Source organism: Amphiura filiformis, chromosome 12, assembly GCF_039555335.1.
Source record: "Amphiura filiformis chromosome 12, Afil_fr2py, whole genome shotgun sequence".
Lineage (NCBI taxonomy): Eukaryota > Metazoa > Echinodermata > Ophiuroidea > Amphilepidida > Amphiuridae > Amphiura > Amphiura filiformis.
The window spans coordinates 20846294-20873563 of NC_092639.1; the positions used below are offsets into that span (position 1 = coordinate 20846294).

General features: G+C 36.5%; 1 protein-coding gene across 1 annotated transcript; it reads left to right on the forward strand.

The window, feature by feature from the left end:
- LOC140165929 (sulfotransferase 4A1-like) lies at positions 1–27249 on the forward strand. The gene is made up of 6 exons (XM_072189271.1): positions 1–163; positions 10953–11167; positions 22481–22607; positions 23300–23394; positions 24532–24646; positions 25394–27249. The coding sequence occupies exons 1-6, from the start codon at positions 1–3 to the stop codon at positions 25510–25512; spliced, it is 834 nt and encodes a 277-aa protein (XP_072045372.1). The 3' UTR covers positions 25513–27249.
- Positions 27250–27270: the final 21 nt, after the last annotated feature.

The following is a 27270-nucleotide window of genomic DNA, read 5'->3' on the forward strand; positions in this document are numbered from 1 at the left end:
ATGGCACAGGTTTCATCTCCCGAAGACCATGAAGAAGAGATTATGCAGTATTATGTGGTGGATGGGGTTCGTTTGCCACCATTCTGTAGAGGAAAGATGGAAGAAATCATCAACTTTCCCGTGAGAGAAGATGATGTGTGGATTCTGTCCTATCCACGAGCAGGTAAATGAATCACTGGTTGAAATGGTGCAAAATTCGGAAGCTTTGTCAACATTTTCACATACCGTCTATAACCTCATTTAATTATTTTTTTCTCGTGTAAAGTCGTGTTCTATACTTCTGTGATTATGAAATGTATACAAGCAAGATACTTTTACATCGTTTACAATAGAATGATTATCATGCACTTGACGCGTATTTATATCATTTATCATAATATCGTTGATACCTTTTCGAATACCGATCGTCAGACAGTAAGACAGTCTAAAAGTCAGTTTCAGAGAAGAACAGCAGTCCCTTGCTCAGATTGACGCAAGCGTCCTGTTAATGAGCGACCTACGCAGAGCTATGTGTTCCCTTCAAGAGCGCTAAACTGCGCCGACCAACGTTTTGACGCGTAATCGGCCAATCAAATTATCGTTCTGTTATTATGATTTTCAGACCATTGAATCGGCCAATCAGAACCCCTCTTCCGTGTTTGCGCTCTGCACGCTCTCAAAATGTAAACAACTGCCGTTCTTCTCTGAAAAAAATTGTAAACTTGAAATTTGATCAGGCAAATTTGACACATATGCTAGTAATATGCAGGGGCGGATCCAGGAATTTTGAATAGAGGGGGCGCCGAGCCACCGCTGCTGCCATGGTGGCTCGGCGCCCACACAAAATCAGGCGCCGCTCTGCAAAAATACACAAAATCAGGCGCCGCTCTGCAAAAATACACAAAGTCAGTCGCCGCTCTGCAAAAATTAGAGGGGGTGAAAATGAAACTCAAAATTCCTATTTGATTTCAAGTTTTCAATAAGTTTTCAACACAGAAGAATGATTTTGTACATGTATGTAGCAGTGACTTTATTTGTGTACTATCAGGGTTCGATTTAGAAAATAAAATTTACATGCACAACTCTGGTTTTTTCCTCAAAATGGGCTGAATAACACAAAATTTTGCATGCACAGGCAAAATTCTACATGCACAGAGCCAAAGTTACATGCATTTGTGCATGTAAAACCCCTCTAAATCAAACCCTGTGTACTATTCCAACATTTGCAACAGGCATTGGATACGGTACGGACCGTACGGTACACAAAATGCTTGTGCCAAAGCCTGTCATACTGATACATGTACTGTACATAAAAAAAACATTCAACAAAAAAAAAATCATTCCGCATTAGGTTTTCAATTTCTCACAAGCTTTGAGACTCAGGATTTAATTAAAAGGTAGCCTTACCAAATTGTTAAAGGTCGCATGTCACAAATAGGTCACCCCAAAATGGAGGAGCCGTAACATGAAAATGCTTTCTTCCCACTTCAAGTTTAGTTTATTCTGAAAGTATGATACCTATTTTAGAAAGTTCGGTGTCATTTTGTAGATAATTATGTTCTTTGTCAAATGCAAAAAAACCCAAGTCAATTAGACAACTACTTTCAGATTTATACTTCAATATGTAAGATGTGTCAATGGAGGAGCTGGGGCGGGTGAGCCGGGGCGGGTGAGCCCCATACATGTAGGGTTGTACACAAAATTGTGAAAATATGGCAAACTTCAAACCTTTGTATCTTAAAAAGTACAACTAGCATGAACACCAAATTACACATATATCATCCTGGATTGTTAATCTACCTCATAGTAGATCAACTGCAACAAAAGATGTAACTAATTAATTGCCTAATTAAATACTAATTAAGACAGCTTTCCCTATATCTTACTGTACAAAGTGTGTACGTAATGCGCCGACATTTCTAAATGGCCTATCTCTTGCCCGAGTCACCCTGCTTATTCAAAAGTACACATTGTTTTAAGGAAATTTGATGAGGAATTCAATTATGCTATTAGTTTTAGTGCCAGACATGGAGGAAAAAAGTTTTGATTGATAATGTCATACAAATTGTAAAATTATTTTTTCAATTTTTTACCACCCTGTATGTGTAACGCAAGGGATACCAAACTCTTTCTTCCTAATTTGTTGGAAGGGCCCATACAATGTCTTTCTGAATCCATATTTATTTTGAGCTACATAGCTTTCAGAAAAAGAAAATATGGGGTTTACCATGACATGAAAGATGCTAATTTTGTTGATGTTCCACCCTGTATATTTCTTACCCACCCTGTATTATGATATTATACTTTGTTGATTTGGCATCCTTGTAATATAAGCTTTCCAGAAATGTATACTTTTAATGGTCTAAAGTGTATTCATTATAAGTTGTGTTGAAGTGAATCAAGATTGGTGATATTTTTATCATAAAACATTATGTTACACAAAAGATGACCAATTCATGACATGCGACCTAAAGCGCAAAAAAGCAAACTAAAACAGTACCAACTGACCAGCAGGGAAACTTTGAATGGATCTTAAAAAGATTCAAGTAGTGTACATAACCAACCAAGGAAAATAAATGTTAAAACTGTTTAATATGTACAACAACATCCAAAATTTAGTGTTAAAAAGACAAAACAACTGGCGTTTGGGAGCATTAAACATCCCTTTACAAGGTAAAAGCAAGTAGCACTAGTAGCTAGCACTGCAAGAGATTAAAAAAAATTTTACCTTGTAAAAGGGATGTTTTTATGCTCCCGAAACGTCGGTTGTTTTGTCTTTTTAACCCTAAATTTTGGATGTTGTTGTACATATTAAACAGTTTTTAACAAATTGTTAAAGCCAATTAAGCCATAATGTGTGATTTTCGTCAACTGAATTGAAAATACCCCTGGTGGGCGCTTATTGGGGCGTGGGCGCTTATTGGAACGAATACAATATTTAAAGTATTTCAGGCAAAAATCTGATCATGCAAAAAGTAACCCCCCAACCCCCCCCCCCAAAAAAAAACTGATTGAGTCCAGCCGTGAGCAAATCACACCTTGTTGCTTTTAAGTTTTGCATGACTCCTTGATATACCTTAAATTCATGTGAATGTAATTTTGTTTGAAACATTTCATAATTTGATTTTTCTAATTTGATATTTTCTCTGGCAGCTATTTATCAGATATGTTGACATGCATGCTTGTTCAATGTGACCATAGTGCTAGTGATCAGTATTGATGTTGTGTATGCCTATAGCTGCCGTGTGTACACCTGTTCCCGACTTGAAGATAGCATGTCCACTTAATTATGTTTAGCACCCAAGCAAAGAATTGATGAGTATGATGATGGTAACGACGTCTATAAGGTTTGTATGCTGTTTTGTTATTAGTAGTATAGCATGACTATTTGTGAATTTTGTCAGTATTTGCGTATTCCCTGACAATGACACGATCCGGTCCATAGAGTCCTAAAAAGGAGGCATTAAAATTGAGTTATTATAACCTTTACAAACTTTCACACTTAAAATCAGGCGCGTCAAATCGCTTGTCCAATAGCCGGGGCAATCAAATTTTTTTTGTCGGGCAACTAAAACTCTGAAGAGCTGTGCCCGATCGGGCAAGACTAAATTAAAACCAATTAAAGCTTGATGATGCAAAACAGAGTATTTCTGTCAAACCTGGCGTGTTCCAGAAGTAAAAAACAGTCAAAACCAAGTAGAATACTTCTTAAAACGGCCCTCAAATTTTTCCGATGCTACATGTAGCACTCATATCCATACCAGACATATATATGCTAATGAAATGACGTTACGTGACGTATTGGTAGTATACTATAGTTTAGCCAATTATAGAAACTGTTTCATGCACATATAATGAGTTTTTATGACATCAATGATGTCAGCTGGCCATGTATAATGCATGTACATCGAGATTGAGACGTGTTAGTGGTTGGCAAAATACTTAAATCGTCGTGACTTTACTGACAAAATTTCACATAAAATGCAAATTTTTTCCACAAGAAACAAACAGTATTGAATGCATATGAAATGTTTATTTTTATAGTGGTTTCATGAATACTCATTTATTTATCAACTTAACCGAGAAAGTATTGGCTTTCCGCAAGAATGAAACTGCCAAATTTGACGTACTTACAACTACAAGTTACATGCATGATGTGACTTTGCTGACAATTGTTGCTGGGAATATGGGTAATTTTTGGGCAACCAATTTTTGACTATTGCCTGCCTGATCAGGCAAGCTAAAAAATATAATTTGTCGCGGCCTGCTTAAAATACCAAAAGTCTAGCATACTTAGTTCTGATGTAATGAAGTTTTGGGATATCTAAAGACTGCACAAAAAGTAGCGCAGCTCATCCTTCTTTCTATGCAGAAATATTGTGGAAAAAGTTATTAGTTCTGAAGATAGGCATATTTATAACAGCTGCGTTACTTTTTGTGCAGACTTCATGTTCTTATGTAATTTAGGGCTCTTTCTGCCATCCTGCAGCTTTCCTGTGCTAGCCTTCTTTTGTTAAAATCCTGTGTGATTATAACACTGCAATTAGCCACTTCACTGACTTAAATTAGGAGCGTGCTTTCCTGACCGAGCTTTCCTAAGGCGCGTGCTTAGCGAGGGAATCCTGCCTTCTTTCTGTGTGAAAACGTGGTAGGGTATTTCAATATGAGCCCTTATTGTTTTTTACTCCAAATTTTTGCCTTTATCCATAGATTTAAAATCTATGCTTTATCTCAATTTCAAATTTGCTGCCTTTGGCCTCCATGGACCAGATCATGTCACAAATAAAACAAAACAAAACATGATTCTCTCTAAAAACAACTTTTTACTGCAGCTCATGCTCACCTCAAAAGTGCTGTTTGTTGACAATATTAACAATTTCATTGAAAATTCATGATATCTTGAATAAAAACAAGTAGAGTCAGCTAAGGCTGGCATTTTCGGTCGGGTAAACGGGTACCCGCCCGAGATTACATTACCCGGGTAGGAAATACCCTCCCCGGGTACCCGAAATTAAAAATATAAAAAAATTAGGTCTAGGTCCAGAGACACTACAAAACCGAAAAAATAAAAACTTAAATTTTTTTTTTTTTTCCAATTTAAGTACCAGTTACCCGCCTTGAAAATTGCTTGGCGGGTACCCGGTACAAAATTACCGAAAATGCCAGGCCTAGAGTCAGCGCTTGCATTCAGTACTCATCCAGCTGTTCTGTACAAACGCTTCAGACAAGCTCTTGGGCAAGTGTGCACAACATGGTCCAAGTGTAGGGTCCTTGGGCTATTCTATTTCAAATTCACACTACCCCTGAATCCCCTGTGGAATATGTATGTTCCACATGGGAGTATGAATTTCAAATTGAATTATGGCAATAGGCGGCTCGATTTGAATTTCATATCTCTGAGAATGATTCAACCTGAATCTCCCACAGAGGGAGGGTGAGTTTCAAATAAAGTTGGTTAATGTGCTAATAGTTTTAATTCTATTTGAAATTCATACACCCCATGAGGAAGATATTTTCAAAATCTCCCACAGGGACCCAAAGAAATGTGTACATGAGTTAATTCTTCATCTTGTACTTTTTTTTTTGTTAGTTTTTTTATTTCAATGTTCTGGTAAATGCTATTTGACAACAGAAAAACTATAGCATTTGAAACTGTAGCTCCTTCTTGTTTTTACACATGGTTTAACTTGAAATTCAGGGGTGTCAACATAAAAAACAGTCCACAACATAAAATCAACTTTTTGAAGGGATGTTAAATCAAACTCAGACAACATGGCTGTTAAATTTGGTAAATGTGCATGTACGCTATATTTGGTTGTTGAAATATTAGCTTTAAAGCAGCAAAATTGCCCAAGACAGCCTTTTTCTAAAGGGGCATATTGAGAATATGACTTGAATTTCATGTGAACTGCCTGTGTCTGGCAATCTGTACCAATCTGATTTTTGCATTGGATTTGCTATTTATAGCAATGAACTATTTTTCATCACAATTGGTAACAAATATTCGGAAATCTATCCAATATCATTGCAGTATAATGCTCTTGATCATACGGAAACCCAGTAGGTGTTTGCAGATTAGTTTCACTGAGTGGAAGATGACAGAAAGTTGCACAACATGGGTTATACTGCAACTTAAGGGGGTACTACACCCCTCGAAAAATTTGTGTCTATTTTTGCATTTTTCTCAAAAACTGATAACACACTGGTAACAAAAGTTATGTATTATAGGGGCAAGGAATCCAATTACTACACTGTAATTTCAGTGACCCAAGACAAGCGGTTCGTTATTTATGATAAGAAATAAGGTACTACTAGGATGTACCTCATTTCCTATCATATATACTGAACCGCTTGTCTTGAGTCACTGAAATTTCAGTGAAGTAATTGGATTCCTTGCCCCAATAATATACATAACTTTTATTACCAGTGTGTTATCATTTTTTGAGAAAAATGCAATAATGGTCACAAATTTACCACAGGGGTGTAGTACCCCCTTAATACATGTATTATCTTGATGGTACTCCCTGAAGGGAACCAATCTTGTTTTGTTTTATGCTTCAAATATTGTATTTACTCTAACGCCCCCTCTCTAATAAACGCCCACATAATTTTGTCCAACATGGTGACCAAAATGCAGACATTTTCATGCCATAGTATTTAACTTAAGCTTAATATAACTGACATTTGCTGGATGTCTGAATCACACAATTTTATGGACAAAACCTATTGTACATATTATCCTGTTTATTAACAAATTATAGTAAAATTTTCATCTGAAGAACTATTTTTGCATGAAAAACACACACAATTATGCAATTTCAGAGTGATAATGTTCTGTATTCTGATAAATCACTGTGAATAAACACTATTACATCAGCCAACATTTTCAAAATGGCCGACCTGGAAATTGTATTTCCCCCCATGGATGGATGGTTAAACAAATACCGATTTTTGCATTAAAATTTTTCACCCACCTCATCTGGAAAATGCAACACCCCAGGCATTCACAGGGTTCCTGTGGTCCTTGAAAGTCCTTGAAATTGAAAATTCCTTTTCAAGGCCTTGAAAGTCCTGGAAATTTGCACAAGGTCCTTGAAAATTTGAATTTTACCTAAAGTATAATTTTGACAAAATTTGGGGGAGTGGAGAGGAGCTGCTACTCTTGTTAATATGTGCTGCATGGAGAGCCGCATCATGATTTTTGTGTTGTGGTAAGTCCTTGAAAATCATGCTTTTGGACCTTGAAAGTCCTTGAAAAGTCCATGAATTTTAAAGGCTTCAAGGTGCAGGAACCCTGCATTCAATATAGAATAAAATACAGTATGCACTGAAACTCACTGCTGTCATACCCAAAAATGTGTGACAGATTCATAGCTTGCTTGAATGAGTGATGAGAGAGATCCTTGGCACAGATCCCACCACACTGTTTCTGAGTGAATGCACATTTTGCATCATTGCATGTACTTCAGAAAAAAAAAAAAAAAAAATACAGTGCTGATTTTGATTAATTTAAAATGGATTTTGTTTTGCATGGTGAAACAATCTCATTCTTTTAACATCCTTTTGATCTGACTAAGAATGAACAGTTTAATAATTAAATATTCAATTTTTTTTTTGAAAAGGTCCAAAAATATGCATATTTAGCGTGTCTTTTATGCTAGTACACAGTCACCCCCAAAGACAAGTGCAAAGACTTCTTATTTCAGTTTTTGTACATTTTTGTATACTTTATGATTTTTGATAAAGGTGAGCAATATCCGTTTAAAACTATTAAATAAAGACAAAGGGATGATAAGTGTTTCGACCCTAATGCTGAAATTTAACATTTATTCCCAGATAGGTAGAAGAGAAGTTTTTTTCATCTTGCAAAACCTAATAATATTTATAGTGCTGTATTTTTCTGACATGGGGAGTCTAGCTTAAACATTGGCATAGATTTTTCAGCTGATGATAAAAGCATTTTCATGTACTGGAGTCATTGACTCGTCATAAGGCAAAAAAAAAAATTGTTGTGTTGCCCTCAACCGTCCGGTCCTAAATCCTGAAAAATCAGGGTCGTAATTTCTTTTTTTTTTTTTGGAATGATGATTTTTACAGATTTGTTCAAAAAATCAATGTTTTTCACTTAAAATTAATATTATATTGAAAGACTAGTCTTTAATTGATGTCTAACAGGTATCCAGAAGTCAAAATTGACAAATGTCCCCTAATTGAAGAAGCATTATTTAATATTTGAGGGATTTTTAAAATCTGAAGGTTAAAAAAAAAGAAGAAAAAGAAAAGAAAAGAAATCCGACCGCCCGACCCAACTTTCCCATTTTTCCACTTGAGGACAACACAACAATATTTTTTTTTTGGCCTAAGGAATTGTGGGGGTTGGAAATGCTTCTCTTTCAGAGTTACTGACAATTTCTATTTATTTTCCCCAGTTATTTATTCAGTCTTTTTGTATGTCATAGTAGTTGCATTGAAAATGTACAAAAGTGTTTTTTTTGTATGGGAGTATAATAAACAGACAGAGTGAATGATGTGTCAATTAAGGAAGAGACACAGAGACTCAAATGTTGCTTATTGAGGGATCTGCTAAAATGGTTCAATTTTAAAACTAAACTTGCTCTATACTTGCCTCTTCCTGGTTAGTATAATAGCCCTGCACCCATTTTGTATTCCCATCTAGGAATTGGGTATATAATATGATATGTCCTCTGTATCCGATTTATTACGCCATCTGAACAATAATCGGTAGAGGAAGCAATGTGTCATGTGTTCAATGAACTACATTCCACAGAATGCGCTAATGTGTATCAGCTGAACTTGTTCATGTATATGCATACAGATATAGTGATGGTACTGTAGAGGTGGTATTTTCATAACAAATTTCATGAATAGAGGTTATATCGGGAATTTAACAACCCACAAATATGGAATTTTGTCATATGATATTAACATTGACAACTTGACATGGAATAAATTTTGCGAAAATATCAACATGCCAGAAGTCTTATCTGTTGGAAATTGTGAAAATGTATGTACGCGAAAAATAACCACTTATACAGTAACTAGTATGTAGGGCAGGCTTTCTCAATTTGATTCTGTGAAGTGCCACATTAAAAAATGAAATGACTTAAAGTACCACTGACCAATTTGAGCGTAGCGTTTCATGGGTGGGGTCCAGGGGCCCGCATTAGAGCCCCCTGGAAGCTTGAGGGTTTGGGCCATTGAAAGTGGTATCTCCTGGCATGTTTGTGTTCATGTAGCCGGGCTAAATGGTCCATAAAAAAGGTGTTAGTTTGATCTGGGTTTTGAGTACATTCCATTTTTTTCCCAGTTTTTTTCTTCAAATGTTTTTTTTTTTTTTGACTTTTTTTAAAAATCAAAGTGTGCCGCGCGTCACTCTGGAATCCGCGTGGTGTGCACCCCGCTATCTGTGGATGCCTGATGTAGGGATACAGAAGTATGTATAGGGAGAGTGTACAAACCAATATATAGATGAAGCCCCTTCCAGGATCATTATAGATAGCAAGGAAGGGGTTAGCTTTGTAACAAAAAGAAAAAGAATAGCATATTTATTGGGCTTCATCAATATTTTGTTTTTTCCCCTCAAGATGTCCAAATACATGTATCATATGAAATTTAGGAATTAAAGAAAAAGCCCTGCCAGTGCAGTTCTTCCGGGGCGAACCAAACCTGCCTGGTTCAGAGATGCCAATCTTCCGATTTAAATCGAATTCCGATTTTTTTGTATTTTTCCAAAAAAAATCAGATTTTCTAAAAATAAAAATAAAATTTTTTGTTTTTGTTTTTGTTTTGTTTTTTAATTTTCAAAAAATATTTGTGGCCAAAAAGCATGTTATAGGCCCTAAATTACTTGTTATTCAAGGTAGGAAACCATAGAAATACTGCTATTTAAAAAAAAAATTGCCAATTTTATTTTACAAAGTTGGATAAAGTTGTACATTTTGATTACTTTTGCTTCTATTGAACAGTCAGGAACACATTGAATTAGTATACATTGCTAGCTGTTCAGTAGAAGTAAAAGTAATTAAAATGTACAACTTTATCCAACTTTGTAAACATAAATTGGCAATTTTTTTTTAAGTAGCAGTATTTCTATGGTTTCCAACATTAAATAACAAGTAATTTAGGGCACATAAGTTGCTTTTTTGGCCAAAAATATTTTTTGAAAATTTAACAAAAAAATAGGGGGGCGGGTCAAAAATTTTATGAATCATCGTTTTTATATTGCGCATTATATATATCCATTTCAGCCATGTAGGCCATGTTATTAGGACAAAAAAATACTTTGGAGAATGTCTCTCATGTACAAAAGTATAGGAAACTGAACATTTAAAACCACTTTTTTGGGATGAAGGAAGCATTTTTTCAAAAAAGTCTAAAACAGGTTATGTTAAAAATGGCCTTTTGGGGTGCTAATTCTGCTAAAATTGCCTGGGCTTAGGTACCTAATTTGCATATTTTATGGTATAATTTTGAGAAAACAAGCCTTGAAGAATATTACATGTATAATAGATAGTCTTCAAGGCTGTTATCTAGGCTTGTTTTCTCAAAATAACCTTATTTTTTAATCCATTTGAATGTAATTTTACCCTCAGAAATGGTGTCTCCTGCAGTTTAAAATGTGTAGAAACCCTCTGGCTCGACCCCCACCGGGGCTTTGCCCCTGGACCGCACCAGGGGCCCTTAAGCGGGCACCTGGACCCCCGGCCGTGGGGGCGAGACTCCGGTCGCTTCGCTCCCGACGTTCGCAACTTTCAGTGTTTTTTTCAACACCCATTGGCATCTCTGCTGGTTATCAAATTAATCAGTGACAAGGTTATCTCTGAATTTGACAGATGCTAATTGATGCAATAACATTAAAACATCAGTTGATATCAACCATATTATGTTGTGTAAGATTACAAATAAACCTGCACTTTGTCAATTAATCTTTTCTGACATGCATCTTACTGCAGGTGTGTGGGTCACAGATCTGATCTTCCTGATCTTGGAAGGTGGAGATGTCAGCAAGGCGGATCTGAGCCTGGAGACTGTAGAAGACAATGTACCATTCCTGGAGGCACCAAGTCCTGGCCTGGAGACACTCAAGCATCTTCCATCTCCTAGATATATCAAGTCACATCTTCCTTATAATCTTCTACCAATCGAAGTACGAGAGAAGATGTGCAAGGTGAGTGTGCACACACCCCTACATACACACACCCCCTACCCACCCACCCCCACCCCCACACCCCTGTTTGTAAATACCTGCAAACGAGGACCTCATTCTGCATATGATTCTGCAATCCTATCTAACCGAGGACACACATACACAATTTCAATTGACACACCATAGTCCTACCCCACACACACTTCCTATCCAAGCATCCTGAACCCCCCCCCCCAAATGTGGACCACTTTTCAATGCATTTTTACGTTATTTGCGTTGTCCTGGTTATAACCAGCTCATCTTTACAAGTATGTGTTTTCAAAGTAAACCTTGAATGCCATCATTTATGCAAAACATGTTGTGGGTAAAACATTAATTAATAACTATCTACTGAAATAGCAAGTCCCAGTTGCATACATTAACATACTTTTTAACATTAGTGCGACGGTAATGTCAAACTTAAGTGGTAATAATTGAAAATGGTACCGGTTACTATCAACTTGATGTGTCTGTCTACATTGTACCTTACCTGTACCAGCATACTAATTACTAAAGCATTTTTCACCCTGATGTGGCAGTGGCAGCATCTTTAAGCGGTTGCGTGTGTACGCCAACGCTTTGAGCAGACACTAGCGATTTGTAGCTGCGCCCAATGAAATGCGCACTGACGTCACTGCCACTTCGGGGTAAAAAATGCTTTAAATATAATGTGCACAGGTTTCCATAAGTAGGTGGGATGTAATCGATTAAAAAGAGTTTGTCCATACTGCCTAAACAAAAATTATTGCAGGTCTAAAATTTGTGAGAAAATTATGAGCTTTTACCAGCACCTCCTGATAACAAAATCTGCATTGTGATGGGGGTAAAGTAGAGGAATGAGGCTGTCAGGCACCTTTAAAGAAGAGATTAATTTATGAGGGTTTGGTTTTTTCACAGACACAAAAAGTGTAATATCACAGAAATCACAAATCCAATTTTGATTGGGTTGCAAACATATTGTAGCCTTTGAAATGAAAGGTATTACTAGTAAATGAAAAATAAGAATTGGTTCTGTCCAACAGGGGACTCATCATCCTGACCTACTTGATCAGATTCAGACCACATGTAATAAATACACAGGAAAATATATATGGTAGTTTATTTATAGTAAAGTACGTAAGCAGACTCATCCCACCTAGATGAAACATAATACGCGCTTGTTAGGTCCAATATAACTTGCCTAATTAAAAATGATAGTGTGGTTATATTTTATTCATATTTTTTATGCCAGTCCCAGCTGATGGCCAATTAAATCTGATTCATCAACTTCATCAAGTGTAAATTTTCTCACTAAGTTCATATTTTAATTATTTTTGGACACAGTTCCAAACTGAAGCCAGGCTATATAGAACCTTAAAAAACTATGTAATGCATTTTTAATAATTAGAAATATTTTTCAAAAAGTAACTTATTATTGTACATTTGCCAAAATCGGGGAACTTTTGTGCTACGGTACCACTTTTGCTCAAAAGTCATCCTGGCTGTTTTCAGCACACATTCTGTTATGACTCAAACTCAATATAAACCACATCAATTTTGTGTGCCCTATTTTTGTATAATTAATTTATGTTGTGATGCGAAACCCATTACAGCACATAGACGTGCACAGCTCTACCAATGCGCTTGCTGGAAGCTCAATAATACATTTGAATTGTAAATGTGTCTGTCACAATCAATAGTGAACATGGCATACCTTTGGAATGATGTTGATTTTGTGAAGCTTGTAAACATAAGAATTACCATCTTTAATTAAGGTGGTACTACACCCCTTGATAAATTTGTGACTATTTTTGCATTTTCCTCAAAAAAATAATAACACACTGGTAACAAAAGTTATGTATATTATAGGAGCAAGGAATCCAGTTACTGCACTGGAATTTCAGTGACTCAAGACAAGCGGTATGTTATTTATGATAAGAAAAGAGGTACCTCTAGAATGTACCTCATTTCTTAACATATATATAATGAACCACTTGTCTTGAATCACTGAAATTTCAGTGAAGTAATTGGACTTGCCCCTATATTATACATAACTTTTGTATCAGTGTGTAGTTATTTTTTGAGAATAAATTAGTCAGAAAATATATCAGGGGGTGTAGTACCACCTTAACACAGTTTAATATCAGTCATTATGCGGAATAGATGGCTCAAATTTGCACAGAGAGTATTATGTTGTGCTTGTGATGAATTGAATGTGGCTAAAATTGACCTTATTTCCTGAGACAAATATGTGACGAGATCAAGCTATATAGATATTGATTTTGAGTAATAGAATTCCGCTTTCTTTGTATTTTATTGTTCTAGAACCATTAAAGTCCAATTTTAAAACAAGGATATTTTCAAGACTACATGTAGTGTACATAAAATGAAATTGAAAAATTTTTGGTTTATTTAACAAAAATGAAAAATTGAAAAACCATACAATGTAAGTGGAATGAATTCTTTTCTATGCAAGACTTTTCACAGGCTGCCCCCTTAGCCCCACTGGCTATGTCACTGGTTTTTAACTGCTTTTATGGGCCAATAAAAGAAATGCACTAGTAAAAACACATTCTGAAAGCATCGACATTATCTTTTGAGTTCAACCTTTTTTTCCTGAACTATGCCTGTAGAAATGGCGCCATTTTGGCTCTCAGTCAGACAGTTAAAAATTACATTTTGAAAAAATGAGGAAACTTCCCTAGACAAAAAGATCGCCTAATGGCGCATATGGGCTACCTTAACATATTTTAGGCATAAGATAAAGTGCCCATTTGTAAAATTCCCACCAGCAAATACGAGCACGGACCCTTAATTCTTATTGGGATTTTCAGATGAGGGAGCTCTCTGCTTGTGCATGAAATTTACCCTAAGGCAAGGGAGTCCATGTGCGCCAGGTGAATCTTTACATAACATTGATGTCAGTCACCTTACAACAGTATTTGATGTGACAGTTACCCAGGGGGGAGGGGTTCACTCCGTCTCCCATTGTGGCCTGTACACCATCCGCGATAATAAAAACGCATAAAAAGGGTAGTTTTTCGTGGGTAGGCACGATACACGCGTATTGTGTTTAGGGTGTCAAAAACATGAAAAATTGACAGAAAGGGTAGCAAAATTGCAATGTGCTAATAATAATGCAGAAAGGGTATGTAAATTGGACAAATGGAGAGATAAATATGAAAGTGGAAATGATCTTCAAAAAGCATGTGGTTTTAAGAAAATATCGCAGTTGCACAATTTTCCGTTCGGCTCATCCGGTGTCCATCCGGCCAATTGATTGAAGTTCATGATTTTAGCCATGGGGCCTGTGAGCCAATCCTTCTTTAGGGTATGAAATTTGATGCAAGGAATAAAATCCCTGTTTAGGGCACTTTTTACCTGATTAGGGTATCATTTTAGCCAAAGGTTAAATCCTTGTTTAGGGTGCTTTTCAAAGCTCATTATCGCGGATGGTGTACAGGCCACAATGGGAGTGACTCCCCTGGGGACAGTTATCATGAACAATGTTTGAAACCGGTAAAATTCTCATCTGAAATTAAAAAAAAACTTGCAGACCCACTGACTTTGAAAGCTCACTGCAACATATGAAGTTTTATTTTTGAAATAAAATTAATTTTTCGACCAAATGACCCTAAAGAAGGGGTCCGCAAATAGCGGCGCGCGCGCCACATGTGGCGCGCCGTGGCTTCCCGCCGTGGCAAACCCTTTCATCAAACTTTGCAGGAATATCTCCAATATTCTATATTTCAACATTAAACAATGCGATCTCCATGTTATCCTTGTAAAGACAGGCTAAAATAGTACAAAATGTTGCACCAAATGGCGTCATTTGCACCTCAAATTAAAAAAAAATCAATAGCTTCAGAGGGGGGGGGGTGTGTCCCCCCGCGACTTCGTAGCCATTGAGTGGCGCTTTGCAGTTTTCTTTTATTTCATGTGGCGCTTCAACAAATCTATTTGAGGAAGCCTGCCCTAAAAACCTTCTAATTTTATTGAAAACAAAACTGCTTATTTTATTTTTGCACTACAAATACTGCAGTACAGGGATTGTTTCAATCAGCATTACTTTAGCTAGCTCCATGGTAAGAGAAGCAGAAAATGACAACCACATGAACTCCCACAGATCATGACACCACCATGCCTACCACCTTTTGTTATGCCCCTTTTAATATCACGATGAAGATGCAGCATCTATCAGATTGATGACTTTCTCTATAATTAGATTATTACTAATTGACACCATCTAGATAAGTATATTAACAGATGTTGGCTGCATTCGCTAGCTCATGTGGCATCTGTGGGTAATTTTGTATTTAACAGTCTTATCTGTTCTGAATTTAGTGAATTTGTACCTGTTGTTTAAGAGCGTCTTTTGGCAGTTTTGTGTGGCAATAACATTGCGAAAGTGTGTGTGTATAGCAGTTCCCTTATCATCATTAACCGTAACACCCCATGGGCTTTTTGGTGATGGAAAGGGAATGAAGAAAGGAATAAAGAGAGAAAAGAAACAAAGAAGTTGTTTGCTCTGGGTGGGATCCCAAGCACTAGGTTGGCGACGCTTTGCCATGGGTCTTGGGCATCGCTGGCCAGCGAAACCGTGCCTATATATCACTTAGGGCGATTGTGTTATCACATCATGTGGGATGCACGCACGAACAGCGCATATATCAAGTAGTATTTTGTAATACCTGGGGGTGTTAGGGTTAAACCAGCCATGGCACCTTTGTCAATTTGTCTATCAGAGCAAACAGTTTTCTTCATTTTTTTTTTCAAAAAAGGGTTTTTCCGATGGCTTCACCAAGAATGTTTTCTGTAGGGGGAAATGAACAACTATAATCAGTGTACAAATTAAGGAAAAAAAATCAGGTTATCCAGCGGATAACCCGGTCATGAAATCTGGTCATCCGCCAGAGTTTTTGGTAATCCGTATATATCCGCCAAAATTGGGATTTAATAAAATATCATATAATCATAACTACTAATAACTTTTAAGTTATATTAGTAGTTATGATTATATGATATTTTATTTTATATTTTACTTAAAAGTACTCAAAATTAAAGAAAAGACACAAATCAATACAAAATCCAGTGTCATAAGATTCTAAATCTAAGTTTTTGGCTGATGTCAAAGCCTCATCATCATCACAGGCGCCACTATTGCGCCCACAAAGCCACAGTACTAGTTTGGACTGAAAGAAGGCCACACAGCGCACATGCACTCAAGCCTTAACTAATTATGTGGTGGTTTGAAACTTCAAAGCTTTGAGGAGTACGAAGACTAGAGAGAAATGAACAGCAATGTGATTTTTCGTAAGCTTAATAAAATATCGGGACTAAATCATTTTTATACTGCATGAAGGTGAAAAAAGTGTGGGTGTCCGACGGATAACCTGCAGTGAATTTCTGGTTATCCGTCGGCAAATCTGGTAGTCAGGACTACCGGATTACCACTTAATTTGTACACTGACTATAATAATAAGGTTGGAATATTCCTTTGATGTAGCTGTGTATTTCAAATACATTACCACAAAATATTTCTTAAAATATACTGTACTTGTTTCTTAAAGGAGGATTTCGTGATCCTAGCATCCTCTTTTTATGACATTTTTCAGTAGATTTCCACGAAAAAAGCTTATTTCCAAAATTTCAGTTGATTCCGATTTTGCGTTTGCGAGTTATGCATGATTATGTGTATTACACTGCTCCATAGACAATGTGTTGTAATTTCGTTCTGGTGCACCAGAACGAAATTCAAATTTAGCGATATTTTGCTAAACGAATTAATCTGCAAGAAATATTTGGTACATAAACATTATGTAGCCAGAGGTATCCAGTGGTGTAAAAATCTCAACTTTTTTTGGGAAAAGTGGGGGGGATGAGGCTGTGGATCACAAAATGCACCTTTAAAACATTGAAAGAAACAAATGACCTAATACACAATACAAGCTGTGTACTTTTTCCTCCCAAATACATAGAGCTGATAGCAATTCCGTAAACAATCAATATACAAGGCTGAGGACCTCAGGGATTTAACCATGTTGGGCTATTCCAATTGGCATCCATACACCCCCAGGACACCCCACAATGGAAGACATTACCATGATTACCGTAATCTTCCACACAGGGAGTGTGAATTTCAAATGGGAATACCTGATGGGGTGACTCCATTTGAAATCTACACCCCCTGTGTGGGAGATTAAGGTCATGTGTTCCATGGGGGGGTGGATTTCAAGTGGAATAGCGCATTGATTTGGTGCACCTTGTTGTCATCTATATAGTGCCACTATCCTATCAATAACTAGTCCGACGTGTAGGACCTTTTTTTCTTATTTCCCAGACAATATTCACCTCAGACTATGACCACTATCTCATATCTATGGCGCAAGAAAGACGAATCGCGAAAGTCCAGTGACCATCGCGGCCCGATTTTTTCGGGCGGCGTGGTCACTGGACTTTCGCGTTCAATCTTTCTTGAGCAATCAGAGCCTGAGCAGTGATAGTTGGTAACTGAGAAAAAAACCAGGTCCTATTCGTCGGACTATCAATAACTCAAGATACTTTAAGGCTAATGAGTGCCCCAGTTGTGCACTCTAATCAGTAATCACCGTTCTAATATTTTTACATCATGGCTGAAAAAGAATATATTATTGATAGAATTTGCAAGAATCACAAAATTGGGAGATTCAAATTTGACTGTCTTGATGTGTATGCCTTGGCAAACAACGTTAAACCATGGAAGGTGAAAAGTAGTAAAAATGGTTGGTCTCACAGACTGAGACAAAAAAATATAATATCTGTAAGTATTTTTGTCTCAGATCACAGATGCGGTATGGGATCACAGTCATAACAAAGTAGAAAATGACATATGTGGTGTACTTATTTATTCACAATGTATTTTGATGTGAATGGTGATGGTTATGCAGTTTCCCAAAATCTGCTGAAATTGTGATTGCCTCATTGATAATCACCTAGTGTATTGGACTTGTGCGCTCAGAATGTCATCTTCTTTCACAGATTTATTCATGAATTGTTCCAATATTCTGACAGAATTCTATTTTAGTATTTTCCGCAGAATTCAAAAATCCATTTCTTGTTTACAAAAGCTTAGACCATGAGTGGGGAAGGGCCAATTGATTGAAGGTAACATAGGGATATCATATTAAGGTTGGATTTGGAATATTTTTGTTAAAAACCATACCAGTGTAATACCTCTCATGCTAAGGATTCAGAAAAAGTATAGTTTGACCTACCTGTGATGCATTGTTCTCAAGTTACATAGCTAATAAGGTCAAATTTTGAAAAAGTGTTGTGATTTCAATGATACTGGTCTCAAAAATAAAAACAAGTGAGTTAAGGAATGTTTTTAATAAAATTCAAGTAACTTTGAAGGTTGACCCATTTGATTGTCCCTTCCCTACCCATGGCCTAAGCTTTCATGAATAAGGAGTGGATTTTTAATTCTACAGAAAATTCAGAATGAGATGGACCCTGTCAAAATTTTGGAACAAGACAATGAATAAATTAGTACTAACTGAGAACTAATTACATGCATGCTTTCACCATAGGCTACCTATGTTCACCATTGCTCATCCAAAAGATACAGATGTAGTAATATTATTGAAAACACTGAAATTAAAAATATTCAAAGACACACACACGCTAAATTTATATGCATATTTTGTGAAAATTCACATATATGGGACCACTTCAGTATATATGCCATTTGCTGGTTTTCCATTAGCATCAAGTTACATGGATGTAATGAAAATGATAATACCTTAATATTGTATGATACTTTGTCTCAAATTTGAGATGAGCTGTCACTGTGTAAGATATACGGCATATTTATTTTTGGTAAGCAATTGGTATTCCATGTTCCATGCTTAGTTCCTTCAATATGGTCTAAAATATATCAGTCCTTTTAGTAAAAATGAAATGAATTGAAGGTGGGTAACCTGATTGACAGCGTCATCCCCCACTTTTCCTCATCAAAATGCAGATTTTGGTATCAAAAGCTCATATTTGTCTCATTAACCCTAACACTGGACCCTGCTTTTTGGGATCGGAAGTCAAAGAAGATCCGAAAAAGTCAAGGAGAAGAAGAATTTTTGCCTTTGTCCCCCCGGGATTCGAACCTTTGACCCCTCGCATCACGGACCGGTAGCTACACGGGTTATTGCTGCCCGGCCAGCAATTCTGTGCGCATATAACACTTGGGGTGATTGCGTCATCGCAGACCCTGGGATTCATGCATGCGCAGATTTTTTCATCGTAAGATTTTGTAAGATTTTTGGGTGTTAGGGTTAACATATCAAAATTAGACATTCCAAATCGGCATATTTCTGGTGAAATCATCAAAAAACAGTCAAATTAGTCTCGACTGTGGTATACCACATTTAAGACTAATTCAACAGTTTTGTGATGATATCTTCGGAAATACACCGATTTGGAATGTCTGCTTTCAATATGTTAATGAGAAAAATATGATCTCTAATTTGATATCAATTTATTACATGATCATGATGATTATCATCAATAAAAACACTGTAGACTACCAGTATCATGCTGTAATTCCAGTAGAAATTAGTCACATTTACAATTACAAAGAACATTTACGTATTCTTTTTATATGAATGTTTGAAAGGGACAACATTTTATGTTAAATATGAAAGTTTTAAAGAATTTGATCAGGTCTCCTTTAAAAAATAAAACAGCAACCATATTGTGTTTATAGAGTGAACTGTCATTCAAGATTGAATGAAAATACTCTGAAGTAGCCTGTTTCTTTTGAAATCCATACACCCCCTGTGGAAGGCATGGTCTTAATCTCCCTCACAGGGGGTGTAGACTTCAAATGGATTCATCCGTTCATGTAACTCATTTTGAAATACATACTCCCTGTGGGACCGATTAAGGTCGTGTGTCTTCCATAGGGAGTGTATGGATTTCGACTGTAATAGCCCGTTATGCTACGAGTTGACAAAATTTGTCTGTCTCCTGTCAGCATTAGGAGTGTCTCCAAAAAGAGCTGACATTTCAACAAATGAATAAACAGAGCTATATGTATTCAAGAAAGAGGAGTTTTTTGATGAGAGATTTATGAGGCCGTGACTCAAAAGATAATGCTTTTAAAATGTGTTTTTAGTGCATTTCTTTTATTGGCCCATAAAAGCAGTTAAAAGCAGGGACGTATCCAAGGGGGGTCAAGGGGGTCAGCCTGTGAAAAGTCTTGCATTTTTCAATGTAAAAAAATAATTCATGCCACTTACATTGTACATACATGTACAGTTTTTTCCATTTTCATCTTAGACATTCCTTTTTAAAGCTCAATAATCATTTCTCAAAATAGTGCTTTTAAAATGTGTTTTTAGTGCATTTCTTTTATTGGCCCTTAAAAGGAGTTAAAAAGATATGTATTTCACATTGCCTTTTTCAATGTACAAAAATAAAATCATACTACTTAGGATTTTTCAATTTTCATCTTAGACAAACCTTTTTTTAAAAAGCTAAAAAAATAATTTCTCAAAATATTGCCTTTAAAGTGACTGTTTTTTAGTGCATTTCTTTTATTGGCCCATGAAAAGATACATGTCTATAATAATACAGTTCACGTTACGTTGCCCATGTCAATGTTGAAAAAAATTCATACCACTTGCAGTTTTCAGTTTTCATCTAGACAAACCTTTTTAAAAATAAAAGCTAAATAATTATTTCTCAACATATTACATGTCTCATGTTGTGGCGTATGAGAGATATTCTAATGTTCGTCTGTTAAATATATGCAAGCAGTGTCCGAAATAAGGAAAATATGGAGGTTGTCCCAAGGATAACTAAAGCATGAATTCTGCTTGTCCTCAAAACATTTTGGTTGTCCCCAAAATATATGTCATGTTTTTGAGTGCAATTTAGTGGTTGTCCAGGGGATAAGTACATATCTCAATATGGTTGTCCCCAGTGATTTTTGGACAAGAGGACAAGAGGATAAGTGCTTATTTCGAACACTGTATGCAAGTGTATGGGATTAAACTGTTGTATACTGACATATTAGCTTGTTTGGGATCTTAGTAGAATACATGTATGTTTAGAAATGATTGCCTACATTCCAAATGTCTCTACTATAGCGGGAATATTATTCTCTCAGTCAGGGTGTTTCTATCTATTGCACTTACCTATTTCTCATGCCTGTCAAAGGATTTTTGAGAAAAAACCCCCCAAAATTTACTTAATTTTTGTTATTGTGTGTTCTGTATGTATCAGGGTTCCCGTTAAGGTTTTAAAAATGTGCGTCCGTAATGACGCAAGTTTGCTGACGAGGTTGCAAAAGCGTCCAGACAGATTTTTGTGCGTCCATCTGAAATTCACGATTATGACGATACAAACATACCCCGGGTCTACACCTCATCAAATGTTGATTGTTAAAAAAAAATTAAAGTGCATTTTCGCTGTGACATTCCATCTCCATTCGCTATGGTAATTTTTCTCATTTCTGTGTCAGTTTTGTTTCGAAAGGTGGTCAAAAACAGGTGCAAAAACATGAGCAAAGTCTGTCAATCTGGAACAAATTTTCGATTCGTAATTTTACTTCGCATTTCTTTTTTTTTAAATTAACGTGCTGTTGATGCTACAAAGCTAAAACTAGTGCGCTGCCAAAAAAAAAAAAAAAAAGGGTTATCAATTGAATTTTGTCTTTAAATTTGCTTTTATTCATCGTAACAATAATACTAATAAAGGAAACCTAGATTATTTATGAGAAAATAAACTTAAAATATTAAAAATTGAATATTGTCAGGTTGTGATAAATAATTAAATAAACATTAACCGCACGTTAGCGGCACGTGTTCAGCTTGTAAACAAATCAATCGGGACTTCCCCAGGCCATCAAACAACGATCGTTAGGAAAGCACTATGATGCAAAAAGTGCACGATTTCCCGACGTTGCATTTACAAATATTGCAGAATTTACTTCAATTCTTAGCAGGTGGGTCAAAATTTTGGGGCTTTTATTATCTTAAAAATATAAAAGAATACAAATTTCTCATTTTTATCATCAATTAATGATAAAATTTCGAAGTTTTGTCTGCGTCCACAATGTTGTAAAATACTTGATTAGCCATGCGAACTTGCGTCCAAATTTGTAAAATATATGCGTCTGGACGCAATGACGCACACTAACGGGAAGCCTGGTATGTATATTGTCTTACCTATATGTCTTATACATTTTCTTATTGTTTTATACTTTTCATTGTTTTCACCTATGGCGTTGTCTTTTTTAAAGACATTTCTTGTTATACTTTTTCATTTTTTCACCTACAGGTTGTGTACCTGACAAGAAACCCTAAAGATGTCATGTGTTCCTTCTACGATTTCCATCGGACGGTCAGAATGGTCAACTACAAAGGGACGTTTGCCCAGTTTTTCTACCGATTCATCAACAATAAGTGTAAGTTTGATAGTACTGCTGCTTTAATGCAGTCAGAAAATATCTGTACAGAGTCTGTCCAGTCCCTCCCTATCTAAGGTAGGGGAAATAGTCTCCTTCACCCTCCTTCAAAAATGAAAACCACCAACAACACTCAGTCACTTTCACATCAATCCTAAAAAAATAAAGTTGGTGATTTAACGTGCGCTTCAATTAAGCATGACCTAGTTATCAGCACACTTCAACAATTATTCCGCTGCCATTAGGATATTTCAGAATCATTTTCGCTTCACCAAGTCCGCAACTGATGCGCAGGTACTCTCAGCGACTTAGATTATAATTACCCCCAGCAGCTCCCCATTTTACACCTGGGTGGAGGGAAGCAATTGGGAATTAAGCTATCTTGCTCAAGGACGCAACACACTGGCCGTGAGTAGTGGGGCTCGAACCCGCAACCTTTCGATTATGAAGCTTGTGTCCTAACCGTTAGGCCACAATGCGTCCCACAAATCCTAACAGCACTCATCCTCATGACTATCTCTCCCACATTTTTGATGCCCTTCCCAAATCGCCTCAGATGGGATGGTTGTGACAGGTAGCTTTGGAGAAAACTGAAGGAAATCATAAAATAGAATATCATAAAAAGGTAAAGTCATAAACCCATTTAAAAATGAAACACTAATATTTCTGTCTCTTCTTTGTCCGTCCTACAGTGGGATATGGTTCATATTTTGACCATGTAGTTCCATGGTGGAATCACAGACATGATAGTAATGTGTACTATCTGAAGTATGAAGATGTCAAAAAGGTAGGCATTTCATTTGTGACGATTTTGATCACACAGCAGAAAATAATGCTTTTTTCCCACACTTGCTTTTAAGTCACACATTATACCGATCTATATTTAGAGAATAAAGATATTGTTTTTACGCCAAAAATAATCATGTCGTCCATGTTGTATGAGACGATAAACATTCTTAAACACTTCGATTCAAATAAAAATATCATGTACATGTAGTACAAATTTTAATCAAGTTAAATCCTACATTTTACAAGGAATTACCTAGGGCTTAAAATTGATCAGTCCTGTTTTTGCTATGCGCCTCCGATTGGTTCAAATAGCGTCGATGCACACTTGCTGAACCGTGTCATATCACATGGGTAAGAACCAATAAGATTGTAGGAACGTTCTCAAATGTAATGCCGAATCCTTTACACCCAAATAAATGTGTCAGAGGCAGTAAAAATGTAAAAAAAGGGTGAGGCGCACTCGAAGACTGCACCTTACTGCCGAGGACACATTATTTGGGTGTAAAGGGTAAGGCAGCAATCTATATTTAAAATAGCGTATAAATTTGAAGAATAATTCATTTGAATTGTCATTAGGTATTTTATGAAATGAAAATCTTGGCACAATAAAATGAGGAAAACAGCAGTATTGACAAAGTTGAAACCCCATGAAATACATTGTAGTTAATTTCTCTACTTAAGTATAGAAATTACAATTTCATGTAAAATGTCTTATTTTGTTTTTAATACACGGCTTTCAGTTTACCAATAGCAGGCTATGTTAGCACATCTATGTTTGTGCCAAAATCTGGATTTTAATGATTTTTACGATCATCCAGATGAGCAAATCACTGAATGGGCCTTTAATAAAGCTTTAACCACTTCTACAAAAAGGTTTTTTTAAAAATTTAACTGGAGAGGTTTTTAGGGCTGTCCTGTATGTCAGATTTATTTTGTGCTTCAGGTTCAATTCACCAGCAAAGTGGTTACATAACTCCCTGGTAACTGGATCACACACCTTTTGGAAGTTACAGTATATGCCATAGACTTTGTGTTGCGATCATTTTGATCATGGGTTCAGGACTCAAAAGCGTGATCCAGTTCACATAGTGCTAATACAACATTCAAACCTATGTTCTATGTGAATTTGTTGCAGGATTTTATGTATGCTGTCCAACAACTGGGAGAATTTTTAGATCATCCGACTCCTCACGATACAATACAAGAAATTAAGGATTACTGGGACGATGAGCCGAACTACAATCGCAGAGGTAAAATATAGCCACATCATGTGTAGAATATTTAATGCATTTTCATTTTCGGTGTTTGGTTGTGAGAACAAAGTATGCTAAACTAGGAGACAGGGTTGCTTTTACACAGAGTACTCACTTGCCGTCAGTACAGAGAAACGGGGAGGGACTTCATACTGTTTGCTGACTATTGGTGGATCGTGTGAGCAGCCAGGCAATCAGCAACATTACATCATTCGCAGGCAGGATCACTTTTTCTACTTGTCTCCTTTAGTTGCGACGGCGAACCTGGTGAAAAATTATGTTTATTTATATAATTCCCGTCGATCATGCCACTGTTTTTCCATGTATTACATCATTACTTGCTGGATGCTTAAAGTACACAAAGTTTGTAAAAAGAATTGTGTTGGAGGACACAACACAGCCAGTGGATACTACACTGGGTTTCAGAGAAGAACGGCAGTCCCTTGCTCAGATTGACGTGAGAACCCTGTTAATGAGCGACATACGCAGAGCTTTGCATGTCCTTCAAAGGTGCCGCTCTGTGCCGACCAACAATTTGACGCATAATCAGGTAATCAGATTATCGATCTGTTGCTATGATTGTCAGACGATTGATTCAGCCAATGAGAACCCGCTTCCGTGTTTACACTCTGCATGCTCTCAAAATGTAAACAACTGCCGTTCTTCTGACAAAAACTGTAGTGTGCTACTCTGTCCTGCAACTATCTAATCTATTTTTATTTATTTATTTATTTTTCATTACAGAGGACCGTGTGGGCTTCTGGAAGTACTACTTCACCGTCCACATGAACGAGAAGTTTGACAAATTACTACCAGAGCGGATGTACGACACAGACTTGGAATTTGAATATGTGGCATCATGAAAGCGAACAATCAACGACAATGATAATGTATGACAATGTTATGTACCTTTTTATGCAAATACATTTAATGTGTGTCCATGACATATACCAATGTAGATCAAAGAAATTAGACTTTGTTTGAACTCCGACTAGCCCATAGCGTAATGCCATGGTAAACCTGCCGTATGGCTGTCATGCATTAGGACTAAAATAGTGTATCGTTGTTGGGCAGGAAAAACCTCCTATGTGTTTGTGGCCCCTGAACAGGTTTTAAAAAACAAAACTGCCGACCGGTTACATAGGAGGTTTTGCTTTAAACATGTTCAGGGGCCAATGACACCAGAGGTATTTCCTGCCCAACGACGGTGTATACCTCCCACACTTTACGGGTAAAAGACTGAGGCGTCTTTAAGCTTAAATGTTAAACTTTTTTGCGCATCGAGCATTAATATGCAGTATCAGCATATGTTACAAGCAGAACACAAAAAGCATGCAAGTAAAATTGGAAGTTTCCCTGGCACATGGGGAAATATTCTGGAGTCACACTATTTTGTCCTTTATTCGGCTATTCCAGTTGAAATCCATACACCCCCTATGGAAGACATGACCTTAATCACCCACACAGGGAGTGTGTATTTGAAATGGTGTTACTTGAATGGTTGAATCCATTTGAAATACACCCCCTGTATAGAAGATTAAGTTTGTGTCTTCCATAGGGGTGGATGGATTTCAACTGGAATAGCCCGCTAGCGACAGCATGGCAGAGTCCGGACGAATAAACAAGTCCAATTTCTTTGATGTAGACTCATTACAAATGTATAATGCAGATTTTGAATAGTGTGTAAATAGTACTGTAGAGACTTATTGTTTATAGATATATATAAATATATCCATATATTCTGTTACTAACTATATAATATGATTATATAAGCTGTTGTATAGTGTTAACCCCCTGAGCACTACCTGTTGATCTAACATTGTCTCTGATTGGTCAATTACATGATATCTTCATTTTAATCATCAATCAGAATGGAGCTTTGCAAATAATTCACCCTAATTTTTTTGTGTGGTGAAATTATTCTAACAATGTTGCTGATTGGTCCAATTCAAAATGAAAACTTCTTTTTGACCAATAGGCAGGTAGTTCTCATGGGGTTAAAGATCTATCTGTTCATGTACTTATCTATCTAGTAGTGCATATAATGCTGCAAGATGCTTACTTTATCCCGTATTCAAAACTTAATATATTATCATTAAACCCAGGACCACCAGTATGCTAGGTAGATGTGTATTTGTTTATGAGGTTGGCGTATTTGTATAGTATGTATGAGACCACTGATCATTTTCCAAGATGGTGCATTCCCAAAGATTTGATTCAACATTCATTCACACTCATTGTCTCATTTGCCTGTAAGCTTTAACTAAATTGTAAGATAACTGATTATTTGAACTGTAATATCAGACATAATTTGTATGAGCTAGAACTATTTGTACTTCTTGTAAGCAAGAAACAGACTTATAGTCTTAATTCTTACAAGAAGAATGTTTTGGTATTCTTGTTAAAGGGGCATTTCGTGATCCACAGCCTCATCCCCCACTTTTCTCAAAAAAAAGTTGAGATTTTTATATCACTGGAAACCTCTGGCTACATAATGTTTATGTACAAAATATTTCTTGCAGATTAATTCGTTTAGCAAAGATATCGTGAAATTTGAATTTCGTTCTGGTGCACCAGAACGAAATTACAACGCATTGTCTATGGAGCAGTGTAATACACAT